This window comes from Salmo salar, chromosome 20 (genome assembly GCF_965601325.2).
Source record: "Salmo salar chromosome 20, fSalSal1, whole genome shotgun sequence".
NCBI lineage: Eukaryota > Metazoa > Chordata > Actinopteri > Salmoniformes > Salmonidae > Salmo > Salmo salar.
The window spans coordinates 41,992,359-42,014,632 of NC_138310.1; the positions used below are offsets into that span (position 1 = coordinate 41,992,359).

The 22,274-nt window shown below is 44.2% G+C and overlaps 1 protein-coding gene and 1 non-coding gene across 2 annotated transcripts in view; one reads left to right on the top strand and one right to left on the bottom strand.

The window, feature by feature from the left end:
• Positions 1-1,447: 1,447 nt before the first annotated feature.
• Positions 1,448-22,274, bottom strand: part of LOC106580631 (whirlin) — an 82,099-nt gene continuing 61,272 nt past the window's right edge. Inside the window, exons 7-13 of the mRNA XM_082966083.1 lie at positions 14,035-14,217; positions 13,322-13,534; positions 11,450-11,524; positions 10,324-11,215; positions 9,784-9,965; positions 8,647-8,772; positions 1,448-1,642 (exon numbers count right to left, since the gene is read on the bottom strand). Coding sequence (XP_082822209.1) covers positions 1,448-1,642; positions 8,647-8,772; positions 9,784-9,965; positions 10,324-11,215; positions 11,450-11,524; positions 13,322-13,534; positions 14,035-14,217 — 1,866 coding nt within the window. The remainder of the gene's footprint in view (positions 1,643-8,646; positions 8,773-9,783; positions 9,966-10,323; positions 11,216-11,449; positions 11,525-13,321; positions 13,535-14,034; positions 14,218-22,274) is intronic.
• On the top strand, positions 15,231-15,283 carry LOC123729372 (U7 small nuclear RNA). The gene has a single exon (XR_006761157.1). It is a non-coding gene; the product is annotated as a U7 small nuclear RNA (small nuclear RNA).

The window sequence follows — 22,274 nt, forward strand, 5'->3', positions numbered from 1 at the left end:
CGTTCATCCACCTCTGGCCTGCTCGCCTCCCTACCTCTGAGGAAGCACAGTTCCCGCTCAGCCCAGTCAAAACTGTTCGCTGCTCTGGCACCCCAATGGTGGAACAAGCTCCCTCACGACGCCAGGACAGCAGAGTCAATCACCACCTTCCGGAGACACCTGAAACCCCAGCTCTTTAAGGAATACCTAGGATAGGATAAAGTAATCCTTCTAACCCCCCCTTAAAAGATTTAGATGCACTATTGTAAAGTGGTTTTCCACTGGATATCATAAGGTGAATCCACCAATTTGTAAGTCGCTCTGGATAAGAGCGTCTGCTAAATGACTTAAATGTAAATGAGCAGTGGCTTCTTCCTTGCTAAGCGGCCTTTCAGGTTATGTTGATATAGGACTCGTTTTACTGTGGATATAGATACTTTTGTAATTGTTTCCTCCAGCATCTTCACAAGGTCCTTTGCTGTTGTTCTGGGATTGATTTGCACTTTTCACACCAAAGTAAGTTAATCTCTAGGAGACAGAACACGTCTCCTTCCTGAGCGGTATGACGGCTGCGTGATCCCGTGGTGTTTAAACGTGCATACAATTGTTTGTACAGATGAACGTGGTACCTTCAGGTGTTTGGATTGCTCCCAATAATTGCTCCCAAGGATGAATGAGACTTGTGGAGGTCTACAATTATTTTCTGAGGTCTTGGCTAATTTCTTTTGATTTTCCCATGATATCAAGCAACGAGGCACTGAGTTTGAAGGTAGGCCTTGAAATACATCCACATGTACACCTCCAATTGACTCAAATTATGTCTATTAGCCTATCAGAAGCTTCTAAAGCCATGATATCATTTTCTGGACTTTTCCAAGCTGTTTAAAGGCACAGTCAACTTAGTGTATGTAAACCTCTGACCCACTGGAATTGTGATACAGTGAATTATAAGTGAAATAATCTGTCTGTAAACAATTGTTGGAAAAATTACTTGTGTCATGCACAAAGTAGATGTCCTAACCGACTTGCCAAAACTATAGTTTGTTAACAATACATTTGTGGAGTGGTTGAAAAATGAGTTTTAATGACACCAACCTAAGTATGTAAACTTCCGACTTCAACTGTATGTTCTATCGGTGGGTTCTTCTTAAGGCAGGATGTCGTGCATTTTAGCATTTTAACACTGCATGGCCAGCCTGGTAAGTTGGTATATAGGGACAACAATGTGAGAAGGGGCTTACAGGAGAATAACGGATTGTCTTTATTTTGTCCCCAGGTGCAACACTCCATCAAACTTCTCCCTCCTTCCGTTCTCTCATTCTCCTCCTTCCTCCATCTGTTCCAGCTCTCTAAAGTGCAAAGTCCTGCTGAAGCCCCTGCAGGAAAACTGGAACAAGCATCAGTTCAGGTGGTCCCTTCTTGTTTCAGTCTCTTTTCTTCTGTGCGGTGCCTAAAGAATACGACCCCGCTAAAGGCCTTGCAGTACGGCTGTGTTAAACTCGGTAACCAGGAAGTCAATGTGGTCCTTCTCTTTAGTCTTGAAGGCCTCAGCGATGATGCGAGCAGCGTCCCGGTGCTCTCTACCCCTCAGGGAGACCCCGTTCACCTCCAGAATCACCTGTCCCACCTTCAGCTGCCCACAACTGTGTGCCGAGCCACCCTTCTATATATATGAATATGAGAGAGAGAGAGAGAGAGAGAGAGAGAGAGAGAGAGAGAGAGAGAGAGAGAGAGAGAGAGAGAGAGAGAGAGAGAGAGAGAATTAAACATCAAATAAATAATCACTTTCTGTAGACAGGATGTGTTCTTGCTCGAGAGAAGAGACAGAAGATACCAAGGGAAAAGAAAAGAGGAGAATTGTTTTGGATTCAAGGAAAGTTAGAGGTAGAGGTAAAGGTATAAGTAGTGGTAGAGGTAGAGGTAAAGCTACAGTTAGAGGTAAAGGTAGTGGTAGAGGTAGAGGTAGTGGTAGCGGTAGAGGTAAAGGTAGAGGTAGAGGTAGACATAGATGTAAAGGTGGGGTAGAGGTAAAGGTGGGTGTAGAGGTAGAGGTAGTGCTAGAGGTAAAGGTAAAGGTAGAAGTAGAGGTAGAGGTAGTGGTAGTGGTAAAGGTTAAAGTAGAGGTAGAGGTAGTGGTAGAGGTAAACGGTAGTGGTAAAGGTAAAAGGTTGTGGTAGAGGTAGAGGTAAAGGTAAAGGTAGTGGTAAAGGTAGAGGTAGAGGTAGAGATAGAGATAGAGGTAGTGGTATAAGTAGTGGTAGATTTAGAGGTAGAGGTAAAGGTAGTGGTAGAGGTAGAGGTAGTGGTAGCGGTAGAGGTAGAGGTAAAGGTGGGGGTAGAGGAAGAGGTAAAGGTGGGTGTAGAGGTAGAGGTAGAGGTAGAGGTAAAGGTAGTGGTAAAGGTAAAAGGTTGTGGTAGAGGTAGAGGTAAAGGTAAAGGTAGAAGTAGTGGTTAAGGTAGAGGTAGACGTAGAGGTAAAGGTAGTGGTAAAGGTAAAAGGTTGTGGTAGAGGTAGAGGTAGAGGTAGATGTAGAGGTAAAGGTGGGGTAGAGGTAGAGGTAAAGGTGTGTGTAGAGGTAGAGGTAGAGGTAGAGGTAGTGCTAGAGGTAAAGGTAAAGGTAGAAGTAGAGGTAGAGGTAGAGGTAGTGGTAGTGGTAAAGGTAAAAGTAGAGGTAGAGGTAGTGGTAGAGGTAAACGGTAGAGGTAGAGGTAAAGGTAGTGGTAAAGGTAAAGGTAGAGGTAAAAGGTTGTGGTAGAGGTAGAGGTAAAGGTAGTGGTAAAGGTAGAGGTAGAGATAGAGATAGAGGTAGAGGTAATGGTATGAGTAGTGGTAGAGGTAGAGGTAGAGTTAGAGGTAGTGTTAGCGGTAGAGGTAGAGGTAGAGGTAAAGGTAGAGGTAGACATAGAGGTAAAGGTGGGGGTAGAGGTAGAGGTAAAGGTGGGTGTAGAGGTAGAGGTAAAGGTGGGTGTAGAGGTAGAGGTAGAGGTAAAGGTAAAGGTAGTGGTAAAGGTAGAGGTAGAGGTAGACGTAAAGGTAGTGGTAAAGGTAAAAGGTTGTGGTAGAGGTAGAGGTGAAGGTAAAGGTAGAGGTAGTGGTTAAGGTAGAGGTAGGCATAGAGGTAAAGGTAGTGGTAAAGGTAGAGGTAGAGGTAAAAGGTTGTGGTAGAGGTAGAGGTAGACGTAGAGGTAAAGGTGGGGTAGAGGTAGAGGTAAAGGTGTGTGTAGAGGTAGAGGTAGAGGTAGTGCTAGAGGTAAAGGTAAAGGTAGAAGTAGAGGTAGAGGTAGTGGTAAAGGTAAAAGTAGAGGTAGAGGTAGAGGTAGTGGTAGTGGTAGAGGTAGAGGTAAATGGTAGAGGTAGTGGTAAAGGTAAAGGTAGAGGTAAAAGGTTGTGGTAGAGGTAGAGGTAAAGGTAAAGGTAGTGGTAAAGGTAAAGGTAGAGGTAGAGGTAGAGATAGAGGTAGAGGTAGAGATAGAGGTAGAGGAATTGGTATAAGTAGTGGTAGAGGTAGAGGTAAAGGTAGAGTTAGAGGTAAAGGTAGTGGTAGTGGTAGAGGTAGAGGTAGTGGTAGCGGTAGAGGTAAAGGTAGAGGTAGATGTAGACATAGAGGTAAAGGTGGGGGTAGAGGTAGAGGTAAAGGTGGGTGTAGAGGTAGAGGTAGAGGTAAAGGTAGTGGTAAAGGTAGAGGTAGACATAGAGGTAAAGGTAGTGGTAAAGGTAAAAGGTTGTGGTAGAGGTAGAGGTGAAGGTAAAGGTAGAGGTAGTGGTTAAGGTAGAGGTAGGCATAGAGGTAAAGGTAGTGGTAAAGGTAAAGGTAGAGGTAGAGGTAAAAGGTTGTGGTAGACGTAGAGGTAGACGTAGAGGTAAAGGTGGGGTAGAGGTAAAGGTGTGTGTAGAGGTAGAGGTAGAGGTAGTGCTAGAGGTAAAGGTAAAGGTAGAAGTAGAGGTAGAGGTAGTGGTAAAGGTAAAAGTAGAGGTAGTGGTAGTGGTAGTGGTAGAGGTAAACGGTAGAGGTAGTGGTAAAGGTAAAGGTAGAGGTAAAAGGTTGTGGTAGAGGTAGAGGTAAAGGTAAAGGTAGTGGTAAAGGTAAAGGTAGAGGTAGAGGTAGAGATAGAGGTAGAGGTAGAGATAGAGGTAGAGGTATTGGTATAAGTAGTGGTAGAGGTAGAGGTAAAGGTAGAGTTAGAGGTAAGGTAGCGGTAGTGGTAGAGGTAGAGGTAGTGGTAGCGGTAGAGGTAGAGGTAGACATAGAGGTAAAGGTGGGGGTAGAGGTAGAGGTAAAGGTGGGTGTAGAGGTAGAGGTAAAGGTAGTGGTAAAGGTAGAGGTAGACATAGAGGTAAAGGTAGTGGTAAAGGTAAAAGGTTGTGGTAGAGGTAGAGGTAAAGGTAAAGGTAGAGGTAGTGGTTAAGGTAGAGGTAGACGTAGAGGTAAAGGTAGTGGTAAAGGTAAAGGTAGAGGTAAAAGGTTGTGGTAGAGGTAAAAGGTAGAGGTAAAGGTAGAGGTAGACATAGAGGTAAAGGTGGGGTAGAGGTAGAGGTAAAGGTGTGTGTAGAGGTAGAGGTAGAGGTAGTGCTAGAGGTAAAGGTAAAGGTAGAAGTAGAGGTAGAGATAGTGGAAGTGGTAGTGGTAAAGGTAAAACTAGAGGTAGAGGTAGAGGTAGAGGTAGAGGTAGTGGTAGTGGTAGAGGTAAACGGTAGAGGTAAAGGTAGAGGTAAAAGGTTGTGGTAGAGGTAGAGGTAAAGGTAGTGGTAAAGGTAAAGGTAGAGGTAGAGTTAGAGATAGAGGTAGAGGTAATGGTATAAGTAGTGGTAGAGGTAGAGGTAGAGTTAGAAGTAAAGGTAGAGGTAGTGGTAGAGGTAGTGGTAGTGGTAGAGGTAAAGGTAGAGGTAGAGGTAGACATAGAGGTAAAGGTGGGGGTAGAGGTAGAGGTAAATGTGGGTGTAGAGGTAGAGGTAAAGGTAAAGGTAGAGGTAGACGTAGAGGTAAAGGTAGTGGTAAAGGTCAAATGTTGTGGTAGAGGTAGAGGTAAAGGGAAAGGTAGAGGTAGTGGTTAAGGTAGAGGTAGACGTAGAGGTAAAGGTAGTGGTAAAGGTAAAGGTAGAGGTAGAGGTAAAAGGTTGTGGTAGAGGTAGAGGTAAAGGTAAAGGTAGTGGTAGAGGTAGAGGTAGAGGTAAACGGTAGAGGTAGAGGTAAAGGTAGTGGTAAAGGTAAAAGTAGAGGTAGAGGTAGTGCTAGAGGTAAAGGTAAAGGTAGAAGTAGAGGTAGAGGTAGTGGTAAAGGTAAAAGTAGAGGTAGAGGTAGTGGTAGTGGTAGAGGTAGAGGTAAACGGTAGAGGTAGAGGTACTGGTAAAGGTAAAGGTAGAGGTAGAGGTAAAAGGTTGTGGTAGAGGTAGAGGTAGTGTAGAGCTTTGTGCCTTGTGGACTCCTGTCTGTCAGGAAAAATAAGGACAGTGACATCAGAACGGAGACATGAGGAGAGAGACATGAGGAGAGAGACATCAGGACAGAGACATCAGGACAGAGACATCAGGACAGAGACATCAGGACAGACACATCAGAACAGAGACATCAGGACAGAGACATCAGGACAGAATCTTAAGTCTAGCTGAGAACCGAGGAGGCCATGGCAGGAGGGGGCTGATAACCCAGGCAGCAGGGCAGGCAGGCTCAGCCTTGGGCACTTAGCGCCAGAGCCAGTACCCCTTAGTGCTCTCACTGTTCCTTTACTGCTTCCTACATTCTAGTCATTCAACAGATGCTCTTTTTCAGACTTACAGTCAGCACATTCAACTAAGTTTAGTAGAAAAACACATCCACATATCACAGTTATTGCAAGTAGACCCTTCTTCGAAATAGTTATCCGCTATCAGCAGAATTAGTGCCAGGAAGATTAAAATCAAGTCTGGGATGTGAGTGCAAGAAGGAGGCTAAACAATACTTTTGGACAGAAGAAGTAGTTCCCACTTAAGTTGAAGCACTCCGCTGTCTACCCTCATTACGACAAGAGGGGGAAGGCATTCCAACCATCTAACAAGATTTCACTCCAGCTGCTGCTGCATAGACTTGAAATTGGCTGTGCATGTTATGGCAACCCATTGTGTGTTATGGCAAACCATTGTGTGTTATGGCAACCCATTACGGGTTATGGACCTCCCATTGTGTGCTATGGCAACCCATTGCGTGTTATGGCAACCCATTGCGTGTTATGGCAACCCATTGCGTATTATGGCAACCCATTGTGAGTTATGGCAACCCATTGTGTGTTATGGCAAACCATTGTGTATTATGGCAACCCATTGTGTGTTATGGCAACCCACTGCCTATTATGGCAACCCATTGCGGGTTATGGCAACCCATTGTGGGTTATGGCAACCCATTGCCTATTATGGCAACCCATTGCGTGTTATGGCAACCCGTTGCGGGTAATGGCAACCCATTGCCGGTTATGGCAACCCATTGCGGGTTATGGCAACCCATTGCCTATTATGGCAACCCATTGCGGGTTATGGCAACCCATTGCGGGTTATGGCTACCCATTGCGGGTTATGGCTACCCATTGCGGGTTATGGCTACCCATTGTGTGTTAATGCGACCCATTGTGTGTTATTAAAAAAAAATATATATATATTTTACCTTTATTTAACTAGGAAAGTCAGTTAAGAACAAATTCTTATTTTCAATGACAGCCTAGGAACAGTGGGTTAACTGCCTTGTTCAGGGGCAGAACGACAGATTTGTACCTTCTCAGCTTGGGGATTCGACCTTTCGGTTACTAGTCCAACGCTCTAACCACTAGGCTACGCTGCCGCCCATGGGTTATGGCAACCCATTGCGTGTTATGGCAACCCATTGCATGTTATGGCAACCCATTGCATGTTATGGCAACCCATTGCGTGACAACTTGTTCTCCTTAAAGTTCTCTTGATAATATTCTAATGGCACCAACTTACCAAATGTAAAAATGCTCCTTATCATTCAGGCAGTCAAACAGTCAAATCCCACTTCTATTCTCTGGCTGTCATATCCTGACATAACCTTTTCAACAATGTCACATACAATTACTTGTATGATGATTCAGGGCCAACCAAAAGACTCCATCTCAAATGGCATCGTATTCCCTCTATAGTGGACTTCTTTTGACCATGACCCATAGGGACTATATACAGGGAATAGGATGCCATTTGGGCTGCAGGTATTGACTGTTATTTAATCATACTAATGGTGGTGAAACATAATTGATGTAATGAGGCAGTAGTATCTGTGCCATGTCAGTCGGTGGGCTTGTAAATGCCTGGGGAACCATCATGACTCTATTGGACTACAGATTTATGGGGGCTGCTCGTGAGGAGTCATTCTTATGGAAATCACTGCACGACTGTCATACAAACCACTTAATCAGACTCTCCATATCTTGTGAGTCTGAATTAGGTACGAGGATGTTCCGCACATAAAAGACTGCAGAAACACACTATGTACTGTAGTGCATGTCTTTTGACCAAAGCCATCAACTCGGAAGTTGTGGACTTTCTATGCAATATTGTGTCTTTTAGGAAGCAACCTCAGTGTATAATATGAAAACACATGCTGTACTTGTAGATACATTATTGTTAAATGAAAACAAAAGATGAATAATGTTGGAATTTAGGTCCACTTCAGTCGTCACATCTGTCCACAACATCCTGTTTACCTGAATAGATTACCCAAGACCCCTGGCACTAACCAGGTGGTAGAAAACTTTCTTCAACAAAGTTAAACATCCCCAGGAGAGATTCCTTGACCTGCTTTGAAATGATTATCAATGCAAATATAGGCTGTTATTACGCACATAAACAGATGTTCTGGGAAGCTCACATTTAAGATGAAAGAGAAAATGGTAATGTCTCTGTTTTTCTCCTCAATTTTGTGGTATCCAATTAGTAGTTACAGTCTTGTCTCATCGCTTCAACTCCCGTATGGACTCGGGAGAGGCGAAGGTCGAGAGCCGTGCGTCCTCCGAAACACAACTCAACCAAGCCGCACTGCTTCTTGACACAGCGCACACTTAACCCGGAAGCCAGCCGCACCAATGTGTCGGAAGAAACGCCGTACACCTGGCAACCGTGTCAGCATGCACTGCGCCCGGCCCGCCACAGGAGTCACTTGTGTGCGATGGGATAAGGACATTCTTGCCGGCCAAACCCTCCCCTAACCCGGACGACGCTGGGCCAATCGTGCGCCGCCCCATGGGTCTCCAGGTCGCAGCTTGCTGCGACAGAGCCTGGACTCAAACCCAGAATCTCTAGTGGCACAGCTAGCAGTGCCTTAGACCAATGCACCACTCGGGAGGCTTCTCTGTCATGTTTGATGCTTGTTGTAATCCATATTGCACTCATTAACACTACAATACGTATCAATACGCACAGACCTTTAGGCACAACATGGGGGTTCTACATCCACATAGGAGGCTGTGGTTCTTACTATTTACAGACATCACAGTATGAAAGCCTTGTGTAGTCTTCATACTGCATTCATGTTCAAAGTTTTTGTAAATGTTACAGTATGATAAACTGATGCAGAATCATCTAGATATTCCCTATACAAGTGCACTTCTTTTAAATGAACCTCCTTGTCAAAAGTAGTGCACTACATAGGGAATAGGGTACCATTTAGGTATCAGCCTCTCTCTCACCTGTACGGTGACGATGCGTGGCAGTGGCTGCCGTGTGTTTGCCCCTCCCTCTATAGCGATGCCCAGAGTGTTGGCATTCTTTACCACACGTACCAGAGTAAGTATGGGCACTGGAGAGCCAGGCTGCTGCAGGGCACACAAGAAGACATCATAGAATAAGGACATAGAATAAAGACATAGAATAAGGACATAGAATAAGGACCTAGAAAAAGGACCTAGAATAAAGACCTAGAAAACAGACCTAGAAAAAGGACATAGAATAAAGACATAGAATAAAGACATAGAATAAGGACATGTAATAAGGAAATAGAATAAGGACATAGAATAAAGACGTAATAAGGACATAGAATAAAGACAGAATAAGGACATAGAAGAAGGACATAGAATAATGACATAGAATAAAGACATAGAATAAGGACATGTAATAAGGAAATAGAGTAAAGACAGAATAAGGACATAGAATAAGGACATTTAATAAGGACATAGAGTAAAGACAGAATAAGGACATAGAATATGGACATGTAATAAGGACATAGTATAATGACATAGAATAAAGACAGAATAAGGACATAGAATAAAGACATAGAATAAGGACATAGAATAGGGACATAGAATAGGGACATAGAATAGGGACATAGAATAGGGACATAGAATAGGGACATAGAATAGGGACATAGAATAGGGACATAGAATAGGGACATAGAATAAGGACATAGAAAAAAGACATAGAATAAGGACATAGAAAAAAGATAGAATAAGGACATAGAATACAAGAGTTGGAATAATGGCATAGAATGAGGACTAAAATACATAGAGTAAGCTAAACACTAAGCCTAATCGACGGCATTGAGTGTTCTGTAATAAAAGATGCCTTTAGTATTTTTTTCAGTGTTACCAAGTGGGGCAAACCATGAATTTGTTAAAAGGCAAAACAGAGTGTCCTGAAACTCAGAGATTTATGAATGTCATGGAATGCGTCCCAAATTGCACCCTATTCCCTGTATAGTGCACTACTTTTGACCAGGGCCCTATAAGCCCTGGTCAAAAGTAGTGGGCTACAATATAACGGGAATAGGATTCCATTTAAGACTGATCCATGTTGTTTCTGTTGTGATTTGGGCCCTTGGTGGGCCTCACCTGTTTGGATGCCAGTACTGCAGACCCCTGGGCCCCCTGGGGCCCTTGTGTGGCTTGGCTGGCCTGGTTCTTAGTTGGCCAAGGACTGCTGTCTTTACTGATCCCTCGTGCCTCCGCAATGTCCACCCCACTGTCCTCACTCAGAGTCTGACCACTGTCTGACAGCTGAGACAATGTGGTGCCTGGATACAAAAAGGAAAGTCGATTTGATTATATATACATGCATGTAAAGCCATACTCACAGACAAGCACACAGACACACACAGGCACAGGTACACAGATACACACACACACATTGATCTTTACCTCTCTGCTGGGGCTCGGGCCTGACCTCAGCAGTCAGTCTGTGTGCATCGGCCATGACACACAAACCTCCCTGGCTGAGGGAGGGAGAGCAGGGGGAGCAGGGCCTGTCTGGACTACATGGGGGAGGTCCCAGAACCGAGAGAGAGGGACAGGGTGAAGGACAGGGGGAGGGAAAGGGGGACAGACATGGGGAGGGACAGGGAGAGAGACAGGGAGAGAGACATGGGGAGGGACCAGGGGAGGGACCAGGGGAGGTAGCAGGCTTCTCATGGGAGCAGGATCTGAAGATGGGAAGCTTGATGAATTTCTCCTTGTTCTGAGGACCAGAGGGCTTGGGATGAAGGGAGCCAGGGCAGGAATGGTGGCCGGAGCTGGAGCAGCCGTGGTGTGTTTGGTGGGTGTGGTGGTCAGAGGAGGTAGTTGTGGAGATGTGGAGGGAGTTTTGGCAGGTGTGGTGAAGAGAGTTCATGGATGTGTCATTGCCAGAGCTTGGATAGACACTATGGCCAGTGCCAGGGTTGGGGGTGGTAAGATGGCCAGGGTTGGGGGTGGTATGATGGCCAGGGTTGGAGCTGTTATGATGGCCAGGGTTGGAGCTGTTATGATGGCCAGGGTTGGAGCTGTTATGATGGCCAGGGTTGGAGCTGTTATGATGGCCAGGGTTGGAGCTGTTATGATGGTCAGGGTTGGAGCTGTTATGATGGCCAGGATTGGAGCTGTTATGATGGCCAGGGTTGGAGCTGTTATGATGGTCAGGGTTGGAGCTGTTATGATGGCCAGGATTGGAGCTGTTATGATGGCCAGGGTTGGAGCTGTTATGATGTCCAGGGTTGGAGCTGTTATGATGTCCAGGGTTGGGACAGGTGTGATGGAGGTCAGAGCTAGGGGAGGTGGAAGTTTGGTGGTTGGAGAAGCTTTGGAAGGCTTTAAGGTGTTTGTGGTGACATTCCTGGTGCAGCCTGGTGGGGGCAGTAAAGACCAGGCCAGATTGGGAGTGTCTGGATAAGAGGCGCTTGGACTGCTCCCTCTCCCTGTCCCTCGTATGTCTGGGCTGGGTCTGTCCGGGTCCGGAGGGAGAAGGAGGCTTGAAAAACGGAGGAGACTCAGCTGTAGACTGCACTTCATTCTAGAAACAAAAAGGGACATTGTACAGAATTTTTTTACAAACAAACTCGGTACAAACTCAAATCTGTCTGATGAAGGTCACAAAATGTCGTTTTTTCATGGAGAGACTGTCACACCTCACCTTTAAAACGCATTGTTCAAAAACATTAGCATTTAGTTATAATCCTGCACATCATAAAACCTGACTATGATTTCAATCAGTCTGAAACAAACTCAAACTCATATACAGACTCACCAATGTAACATCAGGTAGGACATTAGTGGTTGCCCCTGGATCTTGCTGTACAATGTCACCATGTGAGCACTCCTGCTGAAAGAGAGACAGAGACACAAGGTTGATGTGTTACAATAATATGACTTCACCTGGTATTCCACCTGGATTGTTAGATATTACTGGATTGTTAGATATTACTGAATTGTTAGATACTACTGAATTGTTAGATACTACTGAATTGTTAGATACTACTGAATTGTTAGATACTATTGAATTGTTAGATACTACTGAATTGTTAGATACTACTGCATTGTTAGATACTACTGCATTGTTAGATATTACTGCATTGTTAGATACTACTGCATTGTTAGATACTACTGCATTGTTAGATACTACTGCATTGTTAGATACTACTGAATTGTTAGATATTACTGAATTGTTAGATACTACTGCATTGTTAGATACTACTGAATTGTTAGATATTACTGAATTGTTAGATACTACTGAATTGTTAGATACTACTGAATTGTTAGATACTACTGAATTGTTCGATACTACTGAATTGTTCGATACTACTGAATTGTTAGATACTACTGAATTGTTAGATATTACTGAATTGTTAGATACTACTGAATTGTTAGATATTACTGAATTGTTAGATAATACTGAATTGTTAGATATTACTGCACTGTTGGAGCTAAGAACATAAGCATTTCGCTACACCCGCAATAACATCTGCTCAGTATGTGTATGTGACCAATAAAATTTGATTTGATTTGATCGTACCATTGAAAATGAACAGGCCCAGCCATAGACTCACTGACCTGCCTCCCAGTACAATGTTGTGAGACAATCATGTGCTGAAACATTAACCATGAACTGTGACTAAAGACCTCAATCAACCATTAACACAGGAAGTTCATTTAGTGGATACAATATAAATTAACTACAATGACTTGTTAACAAGGGTGGGATTTTACAGCTATAGTAATGATGATGTCAACATGATCAATTATACAAGCACAGAGTGGACAAGCTCAGCAGAACCAGCCAGGCATGGCAACCAGCCAGCCATGGCAACCAGCCAGCCATATCAAACAGACAGCAACACTGTCACCTTGGACCATGGGGAGACTGTCAAACACATGCACACACCCACGTTCACGCACGCACGCTGACATGAACAACTGCTGAGCACAAAAGACATCCTTGGGTTCAGCCCAGTCATCTTAAAGATAATCTCTTCTCACAATGGTTTCAAATCCTGCTGGTTCACCGCTGAATAATCTCTGCTTTGTTGGAGAAAATGGCACCCTATTCTGTATTCCCTATATAGTGCACTACTTTTGACCAGAGCCATATGGTCAAAAGTAGTGCAGTAAATAGGGAATAGGGTGCCATTGTGGATACAAACACTGTTTTATCAGTTTCTATTAAAGCGTGGCTAGGTCTCAGACTCAGTTGTATGGTTACAGTGTGTTATAGTGTTTTGTAGAGTGACTTGGCAGAGTGAGGTCCCATTCAGCTGGTCCGGGCCACATCAGTGGAATATTGACGCTAAAGAACACTGCTGCTCAGTAATCTCATCTGAAATCACTGCTCCGTTTCATTTGACACTGGCAACAGTCAGAGTGCAACTTCCAATGGATGAAAGATGAGAGAAGATGCCAGGAAGAAACACCCACATACAGTATACAGCCACAGGCACCATAGACTTCAATAGGCACGCAAGCATGCACCCATGCACACACGAATGAACACACACACACACACACACACACACACACACACACACACACACACACACACACACACACACACACTTTGAATAGTTCAGAACCATCCAATAGGAACACACCTGTAAGTCCATCCATCCTACACTGTTCCTCCTACCTTGGCAGAGCAGAGAGTGGCCGGGTTGGAGTGGCTGTGGCTGGCTGAGGGCTCAGTGTGTAGACAGCGGCTGTATAGGTGCGCAGGGTGTAGGGATCCTATTCCTCCATGCCAGGCCTTCAGAGCCTCCCTCTCGCGGTGCCGCACCAGGCCATCATACAGCTCCAGTTCCTGGGGAGCCACCTGACTACGCACCTCAGATAGCAGGGACAACTGGAGGGAGGACAGGAACATAGAATTATAATGAGTAGAATGGAATCTCCTCATTCAATTAAATGATTCCATAATGAGTGGACTGGTGGCCATATTGAGTGGACTGGTGGCCATTTTGACTGGACTGGTGGCCATTTTGAGTTGCCAAATAAAAGGTGAGAAGGGGAATCGGCACACCGTGTTATGCTCCCATGGGAATTTATAAGACAACGTTTTGAGCACCATGTTTTGATCAGGTCTCCTATGACAAAGAGAACTAGAGGGAGGCCAGAAGGAAGAATGGATTAACAACTGAGACCAGGAACCTCCTAGAGAACATGTATGGGCATTTTGGATGAGTGACTGTGTGTACATGAAATTCAAATGTTCTCAACAGTTGTGGAGGTACCATCATCAAGAGAGAAAAATATTGACCATAAGATGAACCAGGCACCCAGGTGTATCCCGAATGGCATCCTATTCCCTATACCAGAGCCCAATGGTACACTATATATAGTTACCTTGGCATGGGTGTTGAAGAGCTCAAACAGGGCCATGGTCAGGGGCTCCAAGCCGATGTGTCCCTCCTTGTACTCCCGCAGGTAGTAGCCCATGGTCTGTCTCTCTGGGTCTGTCAGCAGCAGGAAGGCCTGCTCCTCCAGAGACACTTGGAAACCCGGGGGCCCCACACCTTGACACACAGACTGATTGGAGGGATGGAGGGATAGAAGGAGGAAGGGAACGAGAGAGTGGGTGGGGGGAGAGAATGAATGCACCCACATGAAAAAAGACTTCAGTTTACTATGTAATTATTTAGTAAACTGTAGTATATTATACACTGTAGTATCACTCGATCGTGTAGTGCTTACCATAGAACTTTGTAGAATACTGTCAATATTATTATGTTCACTCTTTTTAACATGCACTGTTGGAGCTCAGAGCTTAATCTGTCGTTCTGCCACTGAACAAGGCCGTCATTGAAAATAAGAATTAGTTTTTAACTGACTTCCCTAGTTAAATAAAGGTTAAAAAAATTAAATAAACTTGCAGTACAGTGAGATTAATCTTGTTTTGTATTTCTATGGTTTTCTATGTTGTGTATTTCTTTGTTGGCCTGGTATGGCTCTCAATCAGGAACAGTTGTACATCATTGTTTCTGATTGGGAGTCATACTTAGGTAGCCCTTTTTCACCTATGGTTTGTGGGAAGTTGTTGCATAGCTGTGTGTGTAGCCTGCAATACTGTTCGTTCGATCGCTTTCTTGTTTTGTTTCGTATGTGTTCAAATAAAGTTAAGATCAGCACTCAACCCGCTGCGCCTTGGTCCATTACGTACGACGACCGTTACAGCTTGAACCACTAGTCTACCTGCCACCCCAAATTACATCTGCTACCCTGTGCATGTGACTAATAAACTCATCTAGAATACTATACTCCAAACTGTAGTATCCCTCAGTCATGTGTAATAGCACTACTTACTATATTATTTTGTAGTATACTGTAGAAACACTACAGTTTTGTTTTACTATAGTAATACTGCAGTATTTCATTTGCATATACTCCACCCATTACCCTACCCATATGTGCCACCCATGACAGAGAAACCTACATGACAAGTATAGACCATATATTGTTTTCCCTATAGGAATAGAAAAGCTCAGAAGCTCTAAACTATCTGTTCAGACTCTAGTCATACCTACCTACCTACAGGTTATGGAAAATGTACTCTTTTAGTATTTGTCCAGTAGGTTTCCTCAAGGAGAAAGCCTCCACTTCCAAGTCAAAGATAGGAAAACAAAAACACTACAGTAAATACTACAGTAAAGTCCATAAAAACACTACTGTAAATACTACAGTATACTACAGTAAAGTCCACAAAAACACTACAGTAAATACTTCAGTATACTACAGTGAAGTCCATAAAACACTACAGTAAATACTACAGTATACTAAAGTAAAGTCCTCAAAAACACTACAGTAAATACTACAGTATAATACAGTAAAGTCCATAAAGCACTACAGTAAAGTCCACAAAAGCACTAAAGTGAATGATTTACACGGAGTGTATAAAACATTAGGAACACCTGCTCTTTCCATGACATAGACTGACCAGGTGAATCCAGCTGAAAGCTATGATCCCTTATTGATGTCACTTGTTAAATCCACAACTGTGGGAAGCATTGGAGTCAACATGGGCCAACATCCCTGTGGAACATGTTCAGCACCTTGTAGAGTCCATGCCCCAATGAATTGAGGCAGTTCTGAGGGCAAAATAGGGTGTTCTTAATGTTTTGTATATGGCACACTATTAGTGCACATAGGGAATAGGGTGCCATTTGGGACACTACCCTAACAGTCAGCTGCTAGCGTGCCTGGCCTCAGTCCCTGCCTCCCCCTGCCACAGCCAGCTAGAGAGCACAGCCAGCTAGAGAGCACAGCCAGCTAAAGAGCACAGCCAGTTAAAGAGCACAACACAGCCTTCATCTCTTCATCTCTCTGTCAAAGAAACACTGCCAAAATGTCAAGCGCATTTTATTCAATCTTTCAAGACACCAGGCTTAGATTTAAAGTTTAATTCATGTTTTGTACACTCAGTGTAGTATATAAATATAGTAATGCTACAGTATTTATACCATAGCTCTCACTTCCGGCGCCGACAGAGATGGATGCCTCACTTCGCGTTCCTAGGAAACTATGCAGTATTTTGTTTTTTTATGTGTTATTTCTTACATTGTTACCCCAGGAAATCTTTGTTTTTTTTACATACAGTCGGGAGGAACTATTGGATATAAGAGCAACGTCAACTCACCAACATTACGACCAGGAATACGACTTTCCCGAAGCGGATCCTTTGTTTGGCCTACCACCCAGGACAATGGATCGGATCCCAGCCGGCGACCCAAAACAACGGCGCCGCAGAAGGGGCAGGCGGAGCGGTCTTCTGCTCAGGCTCCGTAGGCGGGCACATCGCGCACCACTCCCGAGCATACTACTCGCCAATGTTCAGTCTCTTGACAACAAGGTAGACGAAATCCGAGCAAAGGTTGCCTTCCAAAGAGACATTAGAGACTGAAACGTTCTTTGTTTCACGGAAACATGGCTCATTCAAGAAACGCTATCGGAGTTGGTACAGCCACCTGGTTTCTTCACGCATCGCGACGACAGAAACAAGCATCTCTCTGGTAAGAAGAAGGGCGGGGGTGTATGCCTTATGATTAACGAGACGTGGTGTGATCATAACAACATACAGGAACTCAAGTCCTTTTGTTCACCTGACTTAGAATTCCTTACAGTCAAATGCCGACCACATTATCTACCAAGAGAATTCTCTTCCATCATAATCACAGTCGTATATATTCCCCCCCAAGCAAACACATCGAAAGGCCCTGAAAGAACTTCATTTGACTCGACGTAAACTGGAAACCACATATCCTGAGGCTGCATTTATTGTAGCTGGGGATTTTAACAAGGCTAATCTGAAAACAAGGCTCCCTACATTTTACCAGCATATGGATTGCGCGACCCGGGCTGGCAAAACACTGGATTATTGTTATTCTAACTTCCGCAACGCATATAAAGCCTTGCCCCGCCCTCCTTTCAGAAAAGCTGACCACGACTCCATTTTGTTGCTCCCAGCCTATAGACAGAAACTAAAACAGGAAGTAGCCGTGCTCAGGTCTGTTCAACGCTGGTCCGACCAATCGGATTCCACGCTTCAAGATTTCTTCGATCACGTGGACTGGGATAGCGTCGAACAACAACATTGATGAATACGCTGATTCGGTGAGCAAGTTTATTAGCAAGTGCATTGATGATGTCATACCAACAGCGTCTATTAAAACATTCCCCAACCAGAAACCGTGGAATGATGGCAGCATTCGCGCAAAACTGAAAGCGCAAACCACGGCTTTTAATCAGGGCAAGGTTACCGGAAACATGACCGAAAACAAACAGTGTAGCTATTCCCTCCGCAAGGCAATCAAACAAGCTAAGCGTCAGTATAGAGACAAGGTAGAGTCGCAATTCAACGGCTCAGACACGAGAGGTATGTGGCAGGGTCTACAGTCAATCCCGGACTACAAAAGAAAAACCAGCCCCGTCGCGGATCCCGATGTCTTGCTCCCAGACAAACGAAACAACTTCTTTGCTCGCTTTGAGGACAATACAGTGCCACTGACACGGCCCGCTACCAAAACCTGCGGGCTCTCCTTCACTGCAGCCAACGTGAGTAAAACATTTAAACGTGTTAACCCTCGCAAGGCTGTCGGCCCAGACGATATCCCTAGCCGCGTCCTCAGAGCATGCGCAGACCAGCTGGCTGGTTTGTTTACGGACATATTCAATCAATCCTTATCCCAGTCTGCTGTTCCCACATGCAAGAGGGACACCATTGTTCCTGTTCCCAGAAAGCTAAGGTAACTGAACTAAATGACTACCGCCCCGTAGCACTAACTTCCGTCATCATGAAGTGCTTTCAGAGACTAGTCAAGGACCATATCACCTCCACCCTACCTGACACCCTAGCCTGTTATGGCTAGGGGGCAGTATTTTCACGGCTGGATAAAAAACGTACCCGATTTAATCTGGTTACTACTCCTGCCCAGTAACTAGAATATGCATATAATTATTGGCTTTGGATAGAAAACACCCTAAAGTTTCTAAAACTGTTTGAATGGTGTCTGTGAGTATAACAGAACTCATATGGCAGGCAAAAACCTGAGAAGATTTCATGCAGGAAGTGGCCTGTCTGACAAGGTGTCGTTCTTCTTGTCTCTGTTTATTGAAGAGTGAGGATCTTAGCTGTCCCGTGACACTTCCTACGGCTGCCATAGGCTCTCAGAAGGCGGCAAAATGCTGAATCGTGGCTTTGCAGGCTCTGGCTGAAAAAAAGTCGCGCGTTTGGGTAGTGGCTGGTTACAGTACTGTGAGACTCAGGCTCGTGCCCGCGTCGACCGAAAGCTTTGTTTTCTTTCCTCTGTTTAGCTAAATGGACATTCCCGGTCGGAATATTATCGCTTTTTTACGAGAAAAATTGCATAAAAATGGATTTTAAACAGCAGTTGACATGCTTCGAAGTACGGTAATGGAATATTTAGATTTTTTATGTCACGAATTGCGCCATGCGCACGACCCTGATTTACCATTTCGGATAGTGTCTGGGACGCACGAACAAAACGCCGCTATTCGGATATAACGATGGATTATTTTGGACCAAACCAACATTTGTTATTGAAGTAGCAGTCATGGGTGTGCATTCTGACGAAGACAACAAAAGGTAATCAAACTTTTATAATAGTAAATATGATATTGGTGAGTGCTAAACTTGCCGGGTGTCTAAATAGCTAGCCCGTGATGGCTGGGCTATGTACTTAGAATATTGCAAAATGTGCTTTCACCAAAAAGCTATTTTAAAATCGGACATAGAGTGCATAGAGGAGTTCTGTATCTATAATTCCTAAAATAATTGTTATGCTTTTTGTGAACGTTTATCGTGAGTAATTTAGTAAATTGTTAGCAAATTCCCCGGAAGTTTGCTAGTTCTGAACGTCACATGCTAATGTAAAAAGCTGGTTTTTTGATATAAATATGAACTTGATTGAACAAAACATGCATGTATTGTATAACATAATGTCCTAGGTGTGTCATCTGATGAAGATCATCAAAGGTTAGTGCTGCATTTAGCAGTCTTCTGGGTTTTTGTGACATTATATGCTAGCTTGAAAAATGGGTGTCTGATTATTTCTGGCTTGGTACTCTGCTGACATAATCTAATGTTTTGCTTTCGCTGTAAAGCCTTTTTGAAATCGGACAGTGTGGTTAGATAAAGGAGAGTCTTGTCTTTAAAATGCTGTGAAATAGTCATATGTTTGAAAAATTGAAGTTTTTGTATTTTTGAGGAATTTGTAATTCACGCCACGCCTATCATTGGATATTGGAGCAGGTCTTCCGCTAGCGGAACGTCTAGATGTAAGAGGCTAGACCCACTCCAAGTTGTTTACCGCCCCAATAGGTCCACAGACGATGCAATCGCAATCACACTGCACACTGCCCTAACCCATCTGGAGAAGAGGAATACCTATGTAAGAATGCTGTTCATCGACTACAGCTCAGCATTTAACACCAAGGTACCCTCCAAACTCGTCATTAAGCTCTAGACCCTGGGTCTTGACCCCGCCCTGTGCAACTGGGTCCTGGACTTCCTGACGGGCCGCCCTCAGGTGTTGAGGGTAGGTAACAATATTTCCACCCCGCTGATCCTCAACACTGGGGCCCCACAGGGGTGCATCTCAGCCCTCTCCTGTACTCCCTGTTCACCCATGACTACGTGGCCATTCACGCCTCCAACTCAATCATCAAGTTTGCAGACGACACTACAGTGGTAGGCTTGATTACCAACAACGACGAGACAGCCTACAGGGAGGAGGTGAGGGCCCTCGGAATGTGGTGCCAGGAAAATAACCTCACACACAATGTCAACAAAACAAAGGAGATGATCGTGGATTTCAAGGAACAGCTGAGGGAGCAGCCCCCTATCCACATCGACGGGACAGTAGTGGAGAAGGTGGAAAGTTTTAAGTTCCTCGGCGTACACATCACGGACAAACTGAAAGTGTCCACCCACACAGACAGTGTGGTGAAGAAGGCGCAGCAGCGCCTCTTCAACCTCAGGAGGCTGAAGAAATTCGGCTTGTCACCAAAAACACTCACAAACCTTTACAGATGCACAATCGAGAGCATCCTGTCGGGCTGTATCACCGCCTGGTACGGCAACTGCTCCGCCCACAACCGTAAGGCTCTCCAGAGGGTAGTGAGGTCTGCACAACGCATCACCGGGGGCAAACTACCTGCCCTCCAGGACACCTACACCGCCCGATGTCACAGGCAGGCCAAAGAGATCATCAACGACAACAACCACCCGAGCCACTGCCTGTTCACCCCGCTATCATCCAGAAGGCAAGGTCAGTACAGGTGCATCAAAGCGGGGACCGAGAGACTGAAAAACAGCTTCTATCTCAAGGCCATCAGACTGTTAAACAGCCATCACTAACATTGAGTGGCTGCTGCCAACATACTGACTCAACTCTAGCCCCTTTAATAATGGAAAAATTGGATGTAATAAATGTATCATTAGCCACTTTAAACAATGCCACTTTATATAATGTTTACATACCCTACATTACTCATCTCATATGTATATACTGTACTCTATACCATCTACTGCATCTTGCCTATGCCGTTCGCCCATCACTCATTCATATATTTTTATGTACATATTCTCGTTCATTCCTTTACACTTGTGTGTATAAGGTAGTTGTTGTGAAATTGTTAGGTTAGATTACTTGTTAGATATTACTGCATGGTCGGAACTAGAAGCGCAAGCATTTTGCCACACTCGCATTAACATCTACTAACCAAGTGTATGTGACAAATACTATTTGATTTGATTTGAGTAAGCTATAGTATTTTTTCATGTGGCCAGATAGCTATCTATCTCTGCAGGACCAGAATTACAGTATCTTTTCAGCTCTCAGTCATCCTACCCACAGCCTCCAACAGGCGTTAAATCCCTAACAGTAGAAACCAATTTAAAGTCATCAGGATAAGGGTGAGTCAAAGAACTTGTTTTGCCCTGAGAATTTCATCATTGTTACTCAGCTACAGCTTGAAATGGCTATTCCCTCTTTAAATAGACCGGATCTTGGAATATTGAAGAAGATCCAGTACCAAGCAGTTGATGGATGTTACGGTCAGGATCTTTGTCTTAGATACCATCCATGGTTAAATGATGGCACTCAAAATGATCCACTTCCATTGATTCTAAAATGGGTGAGAGCTTTTTAGAGGACTCTTTCTGACGCAGTTTTGTTTGCAATATCTGATGAGATACCGCAACACACTTTTTGGAGGACGAATGTGCCACGAGTTAGAGGTTATAGATTTGTTGGAGTGTGAAATCCACCGTCAGGAGCACTACAATGAGAAATATGGGGTCAGGCCCAGAGAGTAAAGAGAAAATGATAGAGGTAGTTAAGGGCTCAGAAGCAAAGCATCAACTGTTGTTACTCTAAATTACAAAGCTATCCTCTCTGCTCCCCGCACACCTGTCGCCACCAACTCTACCAGGCTCAACTCAGAGTAATGTAATGCATCACAAAAAGGCATCCTATTTCCTATGTAGTGCACTACTACTGATCATGCTCTGGTCAGAAAGAGTGCACTATATAGGAAATAGGTTTCCATTGTACATCCCAAAATGTACATGTGACATTGTAAAAAAATATATACATGTGACGTTGTAAAAAACATTGTAAAAAAAAAAATACATGTGACGGTACACTGAAAAGAAAAAACAGACTACGGTTTGTAACTGCACATGGGGAAGAAGATCATACTTTTTAGAGAAATGTCCTCTGGTCTGATGAAACAAAAAATTGAACTGTTTGGCCATACTGACCATTGTTATGTTTGGTGGAAAAAGGGGGACGCTTGCAAGCCGAAGAACACCATCCCAACCGTGAAGCACGGGGGTGGCAGCATCATGTTGTGGGGGTGCTTTGCTGCAGGAGGGACTGGTGCACTTCACAAAATAGATGGCATTATGAGGCAGGAAAGTTGCCCAGGCCGCCGGAGATACAATCTTCGGCAAAATCATTCGCAAGGTGATTCCTACAAAAATATTACTTGAAGATGAAGACATTCATTTTCTCCCAAAGGTCATCCTACCGGTTTTACTATGGTATCATTCCAACACAACCCTGTTT